The 15,164-nt window shown below is 35.0% G+C and overlaps 2 protein-coding genes across 8 annotated transcripts; both read left to right on the top strand.

Annotated features, from left to right (window-relative positions):
* Positions 1 to 424: 424 nt before the first annotated feature.
* On the top strand, positions 425 to 10,643 carry LOC104892762 (F-box protein At5g07610). Of its 7 annotated transcripts, XM_057394960.1 has the most exons (5): positions 425 to 652; positions 3,572 to 5,636; positions 5,840 to 6,405; positions 8,134 to 8,229; positions 8,995 to 10,643. In XM_057394960.1, the coding sequence occupies exon 5, from the start codon at positions 9,113 to 9,115 to the stop codon at positions 10,307 to 10,309; it is 1,197 nt and encodes a 398-aa protein (XP_057250943.1). In that variant the 5' UTR covers positions 425 to 652; positions 3,572 to 5,636; positions 5,840 to 6,405; positions 8,134 to 8,229; positions 8,995 to 9,112; the 3' UTR covers positions 10,310 to 10,643. The 7 variants fall into 7 exon arrangements, with proteins under 7 accessions (XP_057250943.1, XP_057250940.1, XP_057250942.1 ...); XM_057394957.1 differs by having other exon boundaries at positions 3,572 to 6,405; XM_057394959.1 differs by having other exon boundaries at positions 5,353 to 6,405.
* LOC130589391 (F-box protein At5g07610-like) lies at positions 4,864 to 6,015 on the top strand. Its single transcript, XM_057394609.1, has one exon. The coding sequence runs from the start codon at positions 4,864 to 4,866 to the stop codon at positions 6,013 to 6,015; it is 1,152 nt and encodes a 383-aa protein (XP_057250592.1).
* Positions 10,644 to 15,164: the final 4,521 nt, after the last annotated feature.

Raw genomic sequence — 15,164 nt, forward strand, 5'->3', positions numbered from 1 at the left:
GTACCGTCGCAACTATTAAAACATTAAGGATACGTCTTTGAATCCTCTAGAGTTTTTAAAAATCTCTTTAAGATAGAATTTGAGCAATATCCATCATAAAATAAAAAATCGATGACTCATATATTATCTCTCTACCAAGTAAGTGTTGGCCCAGTGGTGATAGGGACTGACTTTAGTAGGACGGACCTGTGTTCGAATCCCCGCAACACCCTTGGGAGAGGAATGAAACCTAATCACCCCAAACTTGGCTTCGATCCAGATGTAACCCGAAGGGTGAATCGGATGCAAACACCAAAATAAATAAATAATATTTCTCTCTAAATTCCCTTTTATTTTTTTTTCATCAAAACTCACCCCTCTATTTTCTCCTTTCTATTAATATGAGTTTTTGATATTAAAAATCTATGATTCACAACTCAACCTGACCGAAACTCTAGAGAATCCGAACTCAAGCGGATATAATCCAAACTCTAAAACACAGTGTATCTCATATCTGAATGTATCTACTAATTCCCAGATACCCTTTGTAAACTCCCAAGTCCCAAGCAAACGATTGAAGGTACAATCGTCCTGATTTCCATCATCTGCATGGCTCTCAAACAATACTCATGTTGCAGACCGTACAAGAATGTCTACCCACCCAGAGCAAAATGTATGTGCTTCTTCTGCTTCACTAATGATTTCAAATTTCGTCATGTCTTTATTTCCATTATTACCTTCAATTCTTCATTTACATTTGCAGCAGATTTCCTAATAATACTATACAATTAAATTCCTGATCTTTTCTTAGTGCACGAGAATATGCTTAAAGTTTTTTAATTGTTGGGAGTTTTTTTTTTTTTGGTGAAAATTGTTGGGAGTTTGGGACTCGTCTAGTGTAACACATTATAGAAGTGAGTTGTATATGAATTTGATTTTGTTTCATGGACGCACTTTATTTAATCCTTGTAAAATTCCCAACTCTAAAATGTTGTTTTGTAAATTTTAAAAGGGAAAGAAAAGATGAAGAATAGAAGGAAACACTTTGGAGAGGAATTTTGAGAGAAACAAAAACTGAGGTAATGGAAAGAATGAATGGGAAATCTAATGAACAAAAAGAAAAAAAAAGCTTTTTATTATTCCTGTCCATGCCCTCCGTTTCTCAACTACAAAATAGGGTACTAGGGTAATCTTTCTTTGTTTTTTATTAAATATGTTTTTAATAGCAAGTATGTTGTTTATGCATACTTTGGCTAACCCAAATCTACATTTGGTGTTTGTTGGAAGTTAGATGTTAGTAAGTATGGCAGCTTCATATAGATATGCTTAGCAATTAATGTGGTTTTAGTATTTCATCGAGCCCATTGCTGGAGAAGAAAATCAATATATTAGTTATGTAGCCTATCCTTTAGACCTTTTTGAAGATGGTTTTGTTACTAACATGTTTACTTCCATTGTGGGTAACGTATTTGGGTTCAAAGCCTTGCGTGCTCTACATGTGGAGGATTTGCGAATCCCTATTGCTTATGTAAAAACTTTCCAAGGCCCGCCTCACGGTATCCAAGTTGAGAGAGATACATTGAACAAGTATGGTCGTCCTTTATTAGGGGGTACTTCATATGCCTTGAAAACATGAAAACGGATGGAGAGTTTAGCTCCCCTTGTATTCTTTTGGTCAAATGCTATATAAAGAGAGATGCATAGTGACATAGAATTTTCTCAAAGGGATGTTGTTCACATCATGCTTGCTGATGCAGTCTCTTTATCTAAAATTATTGTGACATAATATTTGTATAAAGTTCAGAATAGAACAGTAGCGGCTTCCTTTTGAAAACAATATAAGTATATTATGATTGGATTTTTGAAACTACCCTTAATTCTTAAGGTGAGTAATGGAGAAAGAAAGGATGAATTAATTATTAAAAGTCGAACTTTCTTAGAAGCCTTAATTGGATGTAGGTGTTTCGGTGAAAGGAATAGATAGTTTTAGTTTTGATCTTTGGACATAAGGGAGGTTTATCCAGAAGGATATGATAACAAAGTAAGGGGTTTCTTTTGAGGTTACAAATGTGATAAATAAGACTTTGATGGTTTAAGCATATTAGGAAAGGCACCCAGATGCCTGAAGGAGATGTGAGAAGATAATCTAAATGAATTATGACATAAAGAGGAGAAGGGGTGACTCAAGAAAGGTTTGCGACAAGGTTATAAGGTGAGAGTAAGCTTACTGAACATAAGGATTTAGGAGAGAAATGCTAGGATTTACTTGGTTGACGGTTGACCCCAACTAGGTTTTTTCCCTGACCTATCTTCCCAAGGAAAATATCCGACTCTTTTGTTGGAGGTTGAAATATTGACTTGCTGTTGTGATCTTTGTTTGAAGCCTGTAGCACCAGGAGGCACTGCTTCTACCATTTGGTATGGTGGCAATATTTTTGTTCCTGTTCCTCAATACCGCTATATGAATTCATAATGAAAACAACAAGATTTTCGGAATGTAGTTATGTGATTAGAGAATGTAGGATCCTTATTCGAGCTCCAACTACAAATGATAGACGATCACTTAGGAGAGTGTCCTCGACTTCTATTGTTGAGTTTTCAAGACCTTGGCATAGCTGTGGACATTATGCTTACTGAAGTCAGGGGAATGCACTATTTCCTCTGTTTCACAATAAGTGAAACACAGAGAAAGTACACACATACCAAGGAATGTAAAGAGAGAAAGTTGGGATCACAGTAAAGTAAAGTGATGAAACAAAAAGGTTGTAGTCCCCTCTTACTTTTTGGTGGCATATTTGTAATAAGAGTGAACCATTTAGAGTTTGTTTGCACTTATTGTGACTATTCCAAATAAGGGAAATGTTTTACTTATTGTGAAACGGAGGTAGTGGATTGGTATCTGTCTATTTATCAGCCGAAAAGGTGAGTGTTTTCAAACAGCTATTTAGTAAATTTGTTTTGCCAGTCATTACTAATAAGTAAGTACTATCATTGTATTCTTAATTTTCCATTAAGATCTTCTTAACTTAGAACAATGTTAACATATGCTTTTCCTTAGAAAGGTTTTAGAGGAAATGACAGTTACATTTCAATTATGGGAGCTTCCCTAGGTTACAGATTGGATTTTGGCTCCATAGAAAGACAACCTTCGATTAAGAAAGTAGATACTTTTGTTCATCGTGTTTCCACAATCTTTCAGTTGGCTACTCAGCTTTTTGCAGTTTGATTGGCCGCAAAACTATAATGGTGATAGAGTTTAGATGGTTTGCAAGTGATTCAATGTTGACATTTTTCAGGATCTATAAGCATTCTTAATATACCTTTTGAGTCATGCATGCCCTAATAATTACTTCTTCGATTTTCTTAGGGTACTCTGAAGATTGCTCTTTGCTTCAATCTCTTTCTAGTTTCAACATACTAAAATTTTCAATTCATCGGGTACAAGGAAAAAGGACATCTGTTTGAGCTTGGGAATATTTATCTGCATTTATGATCTATATTTTCTTTGTTGATTTCGGTTTTCAAGTATAAGTAGCATTGCGTCATCCTTCTTGATAAAGAAAACACTCTAAGTCCGTTGTGGGTTTTTCAGGAAGGCTCTTTATACATCTTGACCTTCTTTGATCCTGCTTCTGCATAATGGGCATTCTTCTCACACGAACCATCAAGCTACCTTATTTTAATTCTGACTTTTCATTTAATGGCTCCTTGAAGATGCTATTGTCTTGCCTTGGCATTGCTGTTGTCTTTGTCACTTGACCATTGTACATGGTGTTGAGGGGAGGAAGAAGGTGCAGTATGAGTTGTTCCTACCTAAGTAGGACCCGAATTTTAAGGACTCTACCCAATGAGCACCTAGTTTGGGAGTTGGAGGTTTGCAACTTCGCATGGGACCTCTATTTGAAAATTGCAGCCTTGTCTCTGGAAAAGGTCAGACAATGTTCTATGCTACATTCTGAGTATTAAGTTGTGAACGACTATCTAATTTCAATTCGGTGTGGGGCCAGCTTTATGTAAAATTTTTAGTGTTAGAAAATTCTCAAGAATCTCATGTTACCTCTTAGGTTTTGGCTACATAAATCTTGGGCCTGGACTGACTATCATAGGAGAAGCGGAAGAAACTGTTTCTCCTCCCAACCCTACCTGGCTGCTCGCACATGTAGCCAATAGGAATGTTGCCTTTACACTCTTGGCTACAAATTCTGGTGGCAGAGGAAAGAAATACTCGTAACTTGGTTTCGGAAATGCAAGATGATACTTTTCAATGTTGGTATTCTATTGTGGGAGCATTATTACAAATGATAAAAATCTTCAATTTACAAAATTTGAGGCATTCTCTTTTGTTTGATATGGTCATTGCTGACTATAATACTATAAGGCAGTATTGTACAATATCTTTGCAACTTCTGAATATTTTGATTGCTCCTTGAAAAGGAAAGATTCTTTTGGTACTTCATGAAAAATCTCAAAGGTTTGAAGAAATATATCAGCAAACTTTTTTTTTTTTGTCAAGAAAAGGACAGTTAATATATTAATCAACAAGTTACCCATCGTTGTTATAGAAAGATAGGAAAGCAACCCTATCTTTCTTGTTTCTTTATTTGTCTATTTTTGTTTAATATTTTCAAATTATTTGGTTCTTTACACCTCCAACCCATCCCTCAAAGAAAAAGATTTTGAAAAATAAGGAATTTATGAAAAAGAAAGGTTACTACTCTTTTTCACATATGAAATAATATGGCTAGTAGAATTTGAAACTTTCTACCATTCACAAGTATCCTCATCTTAAGTTGTAGAGACATAGTTTTTAGATGTTATGGAGGAGCGTTTGAAATTCTTTGTATGAGAGTGGATATATGCCACATATAACACAATTTCTGCAAGATGGAGCCAAATTCTGATCCTCAGTTTGAAACAACATCAGCTGAGAAAGTTGCAGGAAATGAGGATTTAGCAACAGAGATTTTCATTCAATTATCTGCAGCTTCTCTTGCTCCGTGTCTACGGGTATCAAAGTTGTGGCTTTTGTTCATCTCGAATCAAACATTTGTTTTGAGGCACACCCTCCTTTATCCCCCGTTCTTTTCTGGCCTGTTTTTGATCCCTAGACAAAACATTCAGTGTTCCGATGTTCATTATCTCTCACTGAACCAGGGAAAACCTGATAAATTTCCATTTGTTACCTTTCTCAATTCCAGAGGTTTCCAAATCCTGCACTCTTGCAGTGGACTATTACTATGTCAATTGGGGCTTTTAAATTATGTGTGCAATCCCTCAACATGTCAGTTAAGAGTCCTTCCTAGCTGCTCATACATGGAAAATAAATTCGCACTTAATTTGTGTTTTGATCCTCTCGCTTCACCTGATTACAAGGTAGTTTGTGTGCAAAAGCTAGACAGTCAGCAGCCACTTCACCAAATTGCTATTTATTCATCCCAAACTCAGCGATGGAATCTCTCTCAGGAGCCTGTTTTTGCACCTAATGATGTAGCCTTCAAGGACGGCGTCTTCTGCAATGGTGCAATTCATTGGTTGACAAGCACATCAGGTGGAGTTTATTATGACTTGAAGACAGGGATACTAAGAGAAATGCCTCAGCCTCCAAGGCAAGAGGAGGAGTCACAATACAAATTTAAGTACTTTGGAAAATCCCAAGGGTACTTGCTTTATGTTATTTCGCGCCCTCTACTAAACCATTATGAAGTATTCAAAATGAAGGAAGATTATTCTGGATGGGACTTGAAGTTTCGAGTCAATCTCAATGTGCTAGTTGCTAAAATTCCAACTATGGCTAGGCACTTTGGATTCCATCCTTTGTTCTCAGAGTGTGAGTGTGACGTTCTGTGCATTAATCATGCAGGGAGTGATGAAGATATGGAAATTGTGTTTTCAGTACCAGGTGAAGTTGTATTTTTCAATCTCAAGAAGAAAACTTTAACAAAAGTCCAAGATCCAGTTTTCCGTCCATGTGATGTAACCATATGGTACAAAACCTATTCAGTGTATGAACATTACGAGACGTTATCTCTTGTTTGATGGAGACAATGTCAATAATTTGTGAGATAGTATCCTTTCTGTTTTTGTATTGTCTTATTTTTGGAATAGTCCAATCTAAACTGGGTATGTGTTTCTGATTTTGATTATTCGTAATGCATGGTATAATTGTTAGTGTTGATAGAGTGATGTATGATCGAGATGTACTGGATAAAATAAATATGAGCTGGAATATTTGATGTCCTTCCTTGGATAAAGTTATCTCTGTATGCCAGCTCTCAAATTTTGATGCAGTTGCTGAACAAGATCATAGAACATTTGTGGAGGAACAACGGTGAGCAATAACGATGGTTTCAGACAGCTAATGTTTCCGACAGGAGTGACAACTTTCTAGTTGATATTGCTGCTTCCAGAATGCAACTGAAATCTTAAGTAAGTTGCAACTTAATTGTTCTGATTTTGGTTATGGGTACAGCCAACTTGATGGTCATTGGTCCATCCTGCTTTAGTCTTCTGAAACTCATAAACATAAGGAAAAATTGTCAAGAATAAGTCAACCTTTAAATCATCCGCTAAAACCAAGTCAACATGTTGATTGTTCTTGAATAAGTCAACTTTTAATACCAATCTGTTTTTAGCAAGTCCTAGCCTGTTATTAACTTATTTAACCGTTTAATATGATATGTGTAACTCTTCAAATATGAGAGAGAAAACAAAAACAAATTTAAAATTACAAAAAAGAAAGAAAAAAGTCAGGTTTAAAATTAATAAGTACTAAAGGTAGACTTATTCAGGAATTAATCAAAAGATGACTTATTTTAAGCGGACGGGACAAAGGTTAACTTATTATTGACAATTATTCTTAAACATAAAAACAAAGGTCTCATATTAAATTTCATGTCTCTTACAATTAAAAGCTAATGTAGAATGTTTCATTTCTGATAGTCATTTTTTAACTCCTTAACAGTACACTTGCCTAGTCTATCTATCATATTTGGTGGAGTAGATTGGAGTCATGACTTTTATTTCTTTCCCTTTTTTTTTAGCATTCTGTTTTATAAGAAGATTGAGTTGTTTCTAAATTTCTGAAACCCATTTACCCGTCAGTATATTAAATTCAGTATTTGCTAGCAGTAAAACAGTTGTACGTGCTCCTTATTGAGAACAAGGCCAGACTGAGCTAAAAAATTAGTAGTAAGATGGACCATGGTAGGAAGGGCACTGTGTTAGTTGTTTATTGCAGATAGAATAATAATATGCCCAGTATATTCTAGAATATTGAGAGATATCAGAAGAGTTGTATCTTGGGCCCTTGGCCGATTTGGGAAGCCGTTTGTTCTTGGAGATCTGGAATATCTAGGAAGATATAATATGAGTTGGTTTATCCTTTTTAATTCTAGCTTCTTTTATTTTCCATATTAGGTGGAGTATGATAAGTAGAGAATATTTGGAGTTGTAGTTGGGAGATTATAGATATAGGTGCTTTAGGGAGCGAGGGTGGGGGGGCAGTTGTGTGCGATGGTATGTGCAATTGTGCACCGTATTCTTGGTTCATCTCTTTTATTTGCCTTAATGCTTCTTGTTTTAGACTCCTTTGATCCATAAGGAAAACAATTTTGGGCTGAATTTCAGCTTTTAATCCAATAAAATTGCCTCATTACGTGCTTAGTTGCATCCAAAAACTTTTATATCAAATGGCACTGCATCATATCCTATTTACTCATCTGAAACTTTTGACTGTAAACTCTCCAATAAGTCTTCCATTGCTACAGGTTATATAGACTTTTAAGAGGGAAGTTTGCAACAGGACAATTCATTGAAGGAAACAAACCTAAGTTGGTCTATACATTGATGGACTCGCTGATCACTGATCACAGCATACAAATAGTAACTAATAAACATACTTTTTTTTTGTATTATTATACAATGTAATGTAACTCAAGGAAATAACTTATTTGGGGGGGGGGGGGAACAATCCCTGCCAACCAATGCTACTTTTTTCCGTCCTCCCTACTATTTATCACTTTCAAATAAGTTGCTGTTCTAACAAGCCTTTCTGTTATTGCTTATAACTCTCTCCCTAGTGGAAAGATCGAAACGTAAATCAAAACTCTTGTATGATATCTGAACTCCGAATTTTGAATACTGTATTTTTCACAGGTCACTTTGCTTAAAGTTTTTCATCATCTGGTACACATATCATTGAGGTGCATATGGAGTTCACTTTAGGATCTGAAGTATAATATACGAGGAGAGGTATGAACATTACTTTTATTACCGCACCAATGAAAACTTCCTCAAGCTTGACTCTTTCTAAGCATGACAGCTGCTTATTTCAGCATTCTCTCATCGCTTCCTAATCAAATGTATATGGTTACGAATTAAATGCAAAAAAAATAAAATATCTTAGAACTTTTAAAATAGTAGAATAAATTACTTATTATGAGATATAGGGTGTACATTGAACTATTTGGGGATAAGCTTCTTTAACTTTGACTAGTTAGATATAGATATAGGCTGTACAACAAATAATTTCGTACCGAAATCTCTTATAATGTACTCCATTCATAGGAAAATAATCAAGAATATAACAGTATCAAAACAATGTACCATATGACCTATTTTTTATATTTATTTACTATGGGTGTGTCAAATGTTGTTACGAACCAATATAACGAAATTATGAATCGAAGTGGTTAGAAGCCTGCTTTAATCTATGGTTCAATCAAATATTATAACAATTAGTAGAGGAAAAAGTTGGATTATGGTGAAAACGGAACAAATTAATGTGGGAGAAACTTACAAATCATGGGAAGGAGAAATGCCCAGATTCCTTAAAGCTTACAAGTTATCGCAGCAGGTTTAGTTTTTCTTATTATTTGCTTTTTTAGTGTTATTATGTCTTAGAAGATGTGACTGGGATGTTGAAACCCCTCCCCATTACAATATTTTTTCCCCTTTAGAAACAACTACTTGTCTTTCCTGTACTTTGAAGACTTGCTCTTTCCTTTTTGTTGCCAGGATGTATGCTCGTTAGTTGCCTGGTCTTCATGTTGACTTTTATATATGTTGCTCTTTCAAAAAATTGGTAGTGGAGATATTTTATCCATTAGAGTTGAGGAAACGATTACGAGGGGCAATGGAATTAGGGATATCTGGCAATCCATTGACCTTCAATGATGATGATGATGATTACTTGTCAGCTGAAAGCAATGGTGATGTCGAAGACGTAACATTTGAGATCATTGATGAGGATGAAGAGTTAGCAGCAGGGTTCTACTTCTCTTTACCTGATATGTGGCTTTCAGATTTTGATCATCAGCTGACTGAACCCCTGTGTCCTCCCATGTCCGATCAAGATTTTCTTAGGTACTACTCCTTTAATCCTCCCTCGGTATCTGGCCTTATATTGATTCCTAAATTTACTCCACAAAGACCTCAACTTGAGTATGTCTCACTCATACAAACTCAAACCAAGGCTGCAGATTTTTCATTTTTCGACAGCCTAAATCTTCAAATCTTACAATCTTGCAATGGTTTATTCCTTTGTTTTTCTCAGCCCTCCCAATTATATCATATCTGTAACCGGGAAACTCAACACCCGGAAGTACTTCCTACTTCTTCGTTCACAACAAACCATTTTGCACTTAATTTAGCTTTTGACCCTTACACTTCACCTTATTACAAGGTCATTTGTGTGCAAAAGCTAGAACCGCAAATGCCTCTTCATCAGATATCTATCTACTCCTCTGAAACTCGAACTTGGACCTTCCCTGATAAGCCTTTTGTTGCACCGGGTGACATAGATTTTAGTGACGGGGTTTTTTGCAATGGCGCGATTCATTGGATGAGACGTACAACAAAAGGTCTATACTTCAATGTGGAGGATGAGGTCCTAAGAGAAATGCCTAAGCCTCCACTGAAAGAAGGGTATTCCTTGGTTAGTTGCGAGTACTTTGGGGAGTGTCAAGGCCATCTTTACTATGTAGTTGCATCACCGGAGTTGCCTTTTCTGGAGCTCTTTGAGATGAAGGAAGATTATAGTGGGTGGTTTTTGAGGAGTGTGATTGATTTGAAGGCTTTAGCAATCGATTTTCCGATTATGGGTCGTAGATCTAACAGCCCCCATCCTTTCTTCCCGCGCTATGAATGTGATGTGTTATCTATTGTTCAAGGTCATGATGATGAAGATTTAGAAGTCATTCTCTCAGCCCCTGGTGAAGTTATTGCTTACAATCATGAGAAGAGATCTTGTAGGAAGTTATGCGACTTAATACTAAGGCCGGATGTTCGAGGAGTGTGGTATAGGGTTTATTCTTCCTATCAAGTACTTTGAAGAATTGAAGTTGATCTCCACCCTTTATTTACCAAGCTTCATATATGTAGCCCAGAAAAGAAGAAAGGAATTGAAGCACAGATAAATCAATTAAACTCTGTGTGCTTTTATATGTGTATTTTCATTAATTAGTTTCTTCAATAAACTTTGGATGTGAGATCATGTCGCATTAGTTATGCCTTGTTTTGATCCTTTCTTGAACAATGATCATATTATGGCTGGTAACTTTTTATTAATGCATTTCCCTTTAAAAAATCTTTAAAGAACGTCATATCATCATCTGTGCTAATGTCAAGTGTAGTTGCTAATAAATCTGAATATATTTGAGTATCGATGTCTAAAACTTTACCAACAATGATACCAGGTTTAAGTTTTTACTCCCTTCGTCCCTTCACAAAATTTTCAAGTATAGAGATTTAGATGAAATCATAGAGAGGAAGGATTGATGAGATTTAGATCTAGACACTACTTTATATAGGGATGGATATTGGATAGAGCATATTGTTGCAGACAGAGATTGGTTTCGTGTTTTGTGGTGGTTAAATGAATGGATGTTTTGGTTGGTATATAGTGCACATATGCTAGAAATGAGAATGAGTGTTGAAGAAGGTGACAATGCCGTCTCATATATTTTCAGGCCGCGGAGCAAAAACTGGAGAAAAAAAGCCCCCTAAACACAAACATATTTCATAAATAATTTGTCAACAAAATATTTCATGAATTTTTAAATCCAACCATCAAAATAATAATCCACAAAATTTTTAAGCACTATAGCTATGAGAATCTAGAGACGAGGAGTTGAAGATGGGGAGTTTTCTTACAAGAAAAGCATAATTCCCTAGTTTTTATAAAAAAGATCTCTACTATTTCGGATTATTTTCAGAGGTGAGTCCCCTCAAAAAGAGAATTTTGAGGTATCGCTCAAAGTGTTCTCCTTAAAGATGAGACTTGGAACATTCATCTTTGATTTCTCATCTCCTCCCAACCCTTGTGTTAACCTCCTATAAACTCTTTTGTTTGTTTTGCGACATACATTTATTTATTGTACAAGTCTAGTTGTATTAAGAGAGCTAGAGTTGGTGCTATTTTTTCTTGAATATGTAGTATGTGTAACATAGGGAGTCATATAGTATTATTGAGTCTCAAATGTATCGAAATTGCACAATATTTTGAGCTTCATTTTCAAAATCTTGTTACATGCAAGTATCAACTGCGTTTAGTCTTTATCTGCCTATCTGCAAAGGTGCAATATTTTGAGGAGCACTTGCTTAGTTGCTTGCACGTTAAGACTTGTTTTGGTTACTAACCACCACTAAACCTCTTCATGCACTACCAAGTACCAATACTGCAATAAACTAAAATTAAAATTTTGAACTAAATATTATAATCTCTTCAATTGGTTTAGTCTTCCATAAATTTTCATAAGATAAGGATCGATTGATTACTTAATGTCATTAACCAACTATATTATAATTATCTTTGGATATATCCACAAGTATATCCGATTCTTATGCATTAGTAACATCCCTTTCTTTGCTTCAGAAGGATGTTAGAACAAGTTTGAGTTTAACAACGTATTGCACATTTGCACAATGATGCAATCATGCCAGTGAGAGGATATGCTCTTGTCTAATTATTTATGCATTCAATTTAGGTTAGGGTATAAACTATATACAAATTATTAAAAGAGACCGTCTAATTTTAATATAAAAGTAGATCTAGTCACTAAATGATTAAACTAGTCACCAAAAGAAATTAAGTTTGTCACTATTGGGCTAATTCTCTTTTTAATATTGGGCTTACCATTGTCTAATTTTGATTTAAAAGTAGGCGGTCTCTTACAAGAAAAACTCTAAACTATAAAGTACCATAAATTTATGCCAAAATTAGAGGGGTACAGGTATATTTTATTTTGAAAGAAATTGGCTCTTTTATCTGCTTTGAAACTGCTGTTGCTGAAAGTTTTTTTTTTCTTTGTGAAGATCTTGATCAAGGTTTATCTATTTGTCCTTATGTTTGACTATAAATCCTTGGATCCTTTAAAGAAATTGATTGGAAACTCGTTAGGAAAATAACAATGGTATTATGTATTTGTTGAAAGTTTTTTTAATTATTATTTATAATGTGGATAGAAGATAAAACTTCTATAATTGATGATTAATTTGTAAATTGGAAGAAACAGGGGGGAAAGAATAAAGTACCTCTTGTAAGAGATTGTTGCAAATTATTGTTTTGGGTTTTTTTTCGGTTCTTTTCTTTTTGCCTTTTGTTATTCAGTTTTATGCAAACATATAACTTCATGGTTGTTTTATAAACTTTCCGGCGTGTTAAAGTGTAGTGCTCTATTATGATTTCAGGTCCCAAAAAATGGAAAATTAAGGTGAAGTTCCAAAAGATGAAAAAACTAGGGCTGCTAATCTAGCGAGTCGAGCGTGAGCAGGATCCTGCTCGAATGGACTCGAAAACCCTGCTCGACTCGACTCATAAACTCATTAAGCCCTTGCTCGACTCGTGCTTGTTAATTCTTTTTGCAACTCGGCTTGAAGCTCGACTCGAGCTCATTAGATCGACTCGAGCTCGACTCAATTGCTTGCTAGGTCATTAAGAGTACATAATGTAAAATTAGTTTATCTTACCTTGATTTTCTTAATTCTTCTTCAAAAATCATTAGATTCATTACAACAATTATCAGAACATAAAAAAGATATTCAAGGATCATAAAGTAAATTCGATTGGGCTTGGTAAGTTGGTCCATATATCTCAAGTTTTTAATAATTTTTATTATTTTTTAGAAAAAAAAAAGATAGGTGAAAAATTATCGAGCTGCTCGCGAGTTTAATGAGTCGATCAGAGTCATGCTCAAGTTGTACCCGTTAAGATTTCTAGTCGAGCAAATGCAGGTCGATGTTTGACCAAACATTGACCGAATCGAATATGAATTGCACGCGAGTTGCTCAACTCGATTAGCAATCCTAAAAAAACAAAAAGGCAAGATCTCAAATGTGCTCTTAACTAGCTTAATTAAGCTTAAAATGTGAAAACAGATAAATTTAGTCAAAAATTAGGTGAAAAGGCTCTAAGTTCAACGCAGAAGAGGATTATACTCTCGGTTCTTGCTTCATCATTAACGTGAGTAGGGTATAAATGCAGACTTTGCAACAGCATCTTATATAAGATCTAGAATAGAAAAGTACTTTTAACTATTATTGTAGCCTAACAAATAAGGTTATCCTTATCCTCACGGATCAGTTACTTAATGGAGCAAGCAAAGCATATACCTTAAATTCAGCATAATTTTATTTTGCAGATTTAAATAAAGAGTGGCCCCCTAATTTCCACTTATACTGAGCAGCGGACTATAGTTAAGTTAGCACTATTCTCGACTTTCGAGTCTTTGAGATTCAAGAAGTCTTGGGATCAAGTCTCACGTCTTACAAATAAGATTGCTAAATCTCCTCCACGAGATCCTCGACATACAACAATATGATATGGGTTCATGTACTCAGACTCTTCATTTTAGGCTAAAATTTTGAAAATTTTCATAAAATATCCGAGCCAAACATTTAGATATACACGTGTATGTGTCTTGATGACCTAAATCTAAGTAACGTAGTTCTCTACACTTTGCAGAAAAACTGAAGATATAGTCTTCCCCTGCAATTATTTACACACATAAAGAATATAATATTATCCCCCATTTAGTCTCTCTATATAAACATGGTTTAGACTATAGTACAAAATCAGGGGATGCCATTCCAATTACCCTTCAGAAATTATTGCCAATGCCTGAAATAAATCTCTAACTTCTAAATCATTTTCTTATATCAGGTACATATCCTATCCTCCCCTTATTGATCTCCTCTTATTATCCAATATCCTAAGGTGAAAAAAAAGAGCCAAAATCAAAGACATAAACATGTTTAGTGTGTATCATTTGTCAAATTTAGTTCCAATGTTGTTCAGATTCTATTACATTGCTGTGGGTTGTTACTATGTCGCGGTAAGCTCCAGTTATAACTACGCAATTGTTATCCATGCCAGCTGATAATCGCGCTCTTTTGCCTAATTAATCTTCATTATTTAGGCTATGAATCATAGAATTTTCATGGAAAATTCTATGATTCTACATGAATTTGGTGTTACATGGATGCAAGAAGAAGATACAAGCATTGGGTTCTTATACATTTATCTATGTATACCATACAAATTTTATGTACATTTAGTTAGGCTCTGAACCTATTTTATCTATGTAATAGATACTATATGGAGTATAATTAATGTAGCAAAGTTTTATGATTTGTATTATATGAATATGTAGTATCTGCCTCGTGGTAGAGGAGACTGAAAATGAAATATATTCTGAAACAAGCTCTCATCTCTTTAGATCATGCTTTCATGTGTCACTTATTATATACTTCTACCTTTCTGCTTTTAAATGTATTAATGTTGCTCACTTCAATCTTTCTGCTAAACTTCAGAAATCTTGTGAGTCTTTTTCTCCTGGTTGTTGGACAAATTTATATAACATTGGTAATCTCTTGTAGAGTTTTTGAGGGAATTTAAGTTAAGAGAAATTTTAGATGTTAGAAAGGAAGAACAAGTCAATGTCTTGATACCGATGACATGAAATGAAACAGCTATAAATAAGAAGATTAGAAGAAAGTAGACCTGATCAAATCAGCCCGGCCTGGCGTCGATTTTTTGGGGGGCTTTGGGCAGATTTTTTTGGTCCGTGGTCGGGTCCGACCCGATTTTTTTGTTTGGACAGGGCTTTGGACAAGCGAAAAATGACTTTTTAGCCTATTTATTTGGTCCGGTCCTGTTGTATCCTAAAAATCAACGGCCATAAATGTGA

Source organism: Beta vulgaris, chromosome 5, assembly GCF_026745355.1.
Source record: "Beta vulgaris subsp. vulgaris cultivar EL10 chromosome 5, EL10.2, whole genome shotgun sequence".
Taxonomy (NCBI): Eukaryota; Viridiplantae; Streptophyta; class Magnoliopsida; order Caryophyllales; family Amaranthaceae; genus Beta; species Beta vulgaris.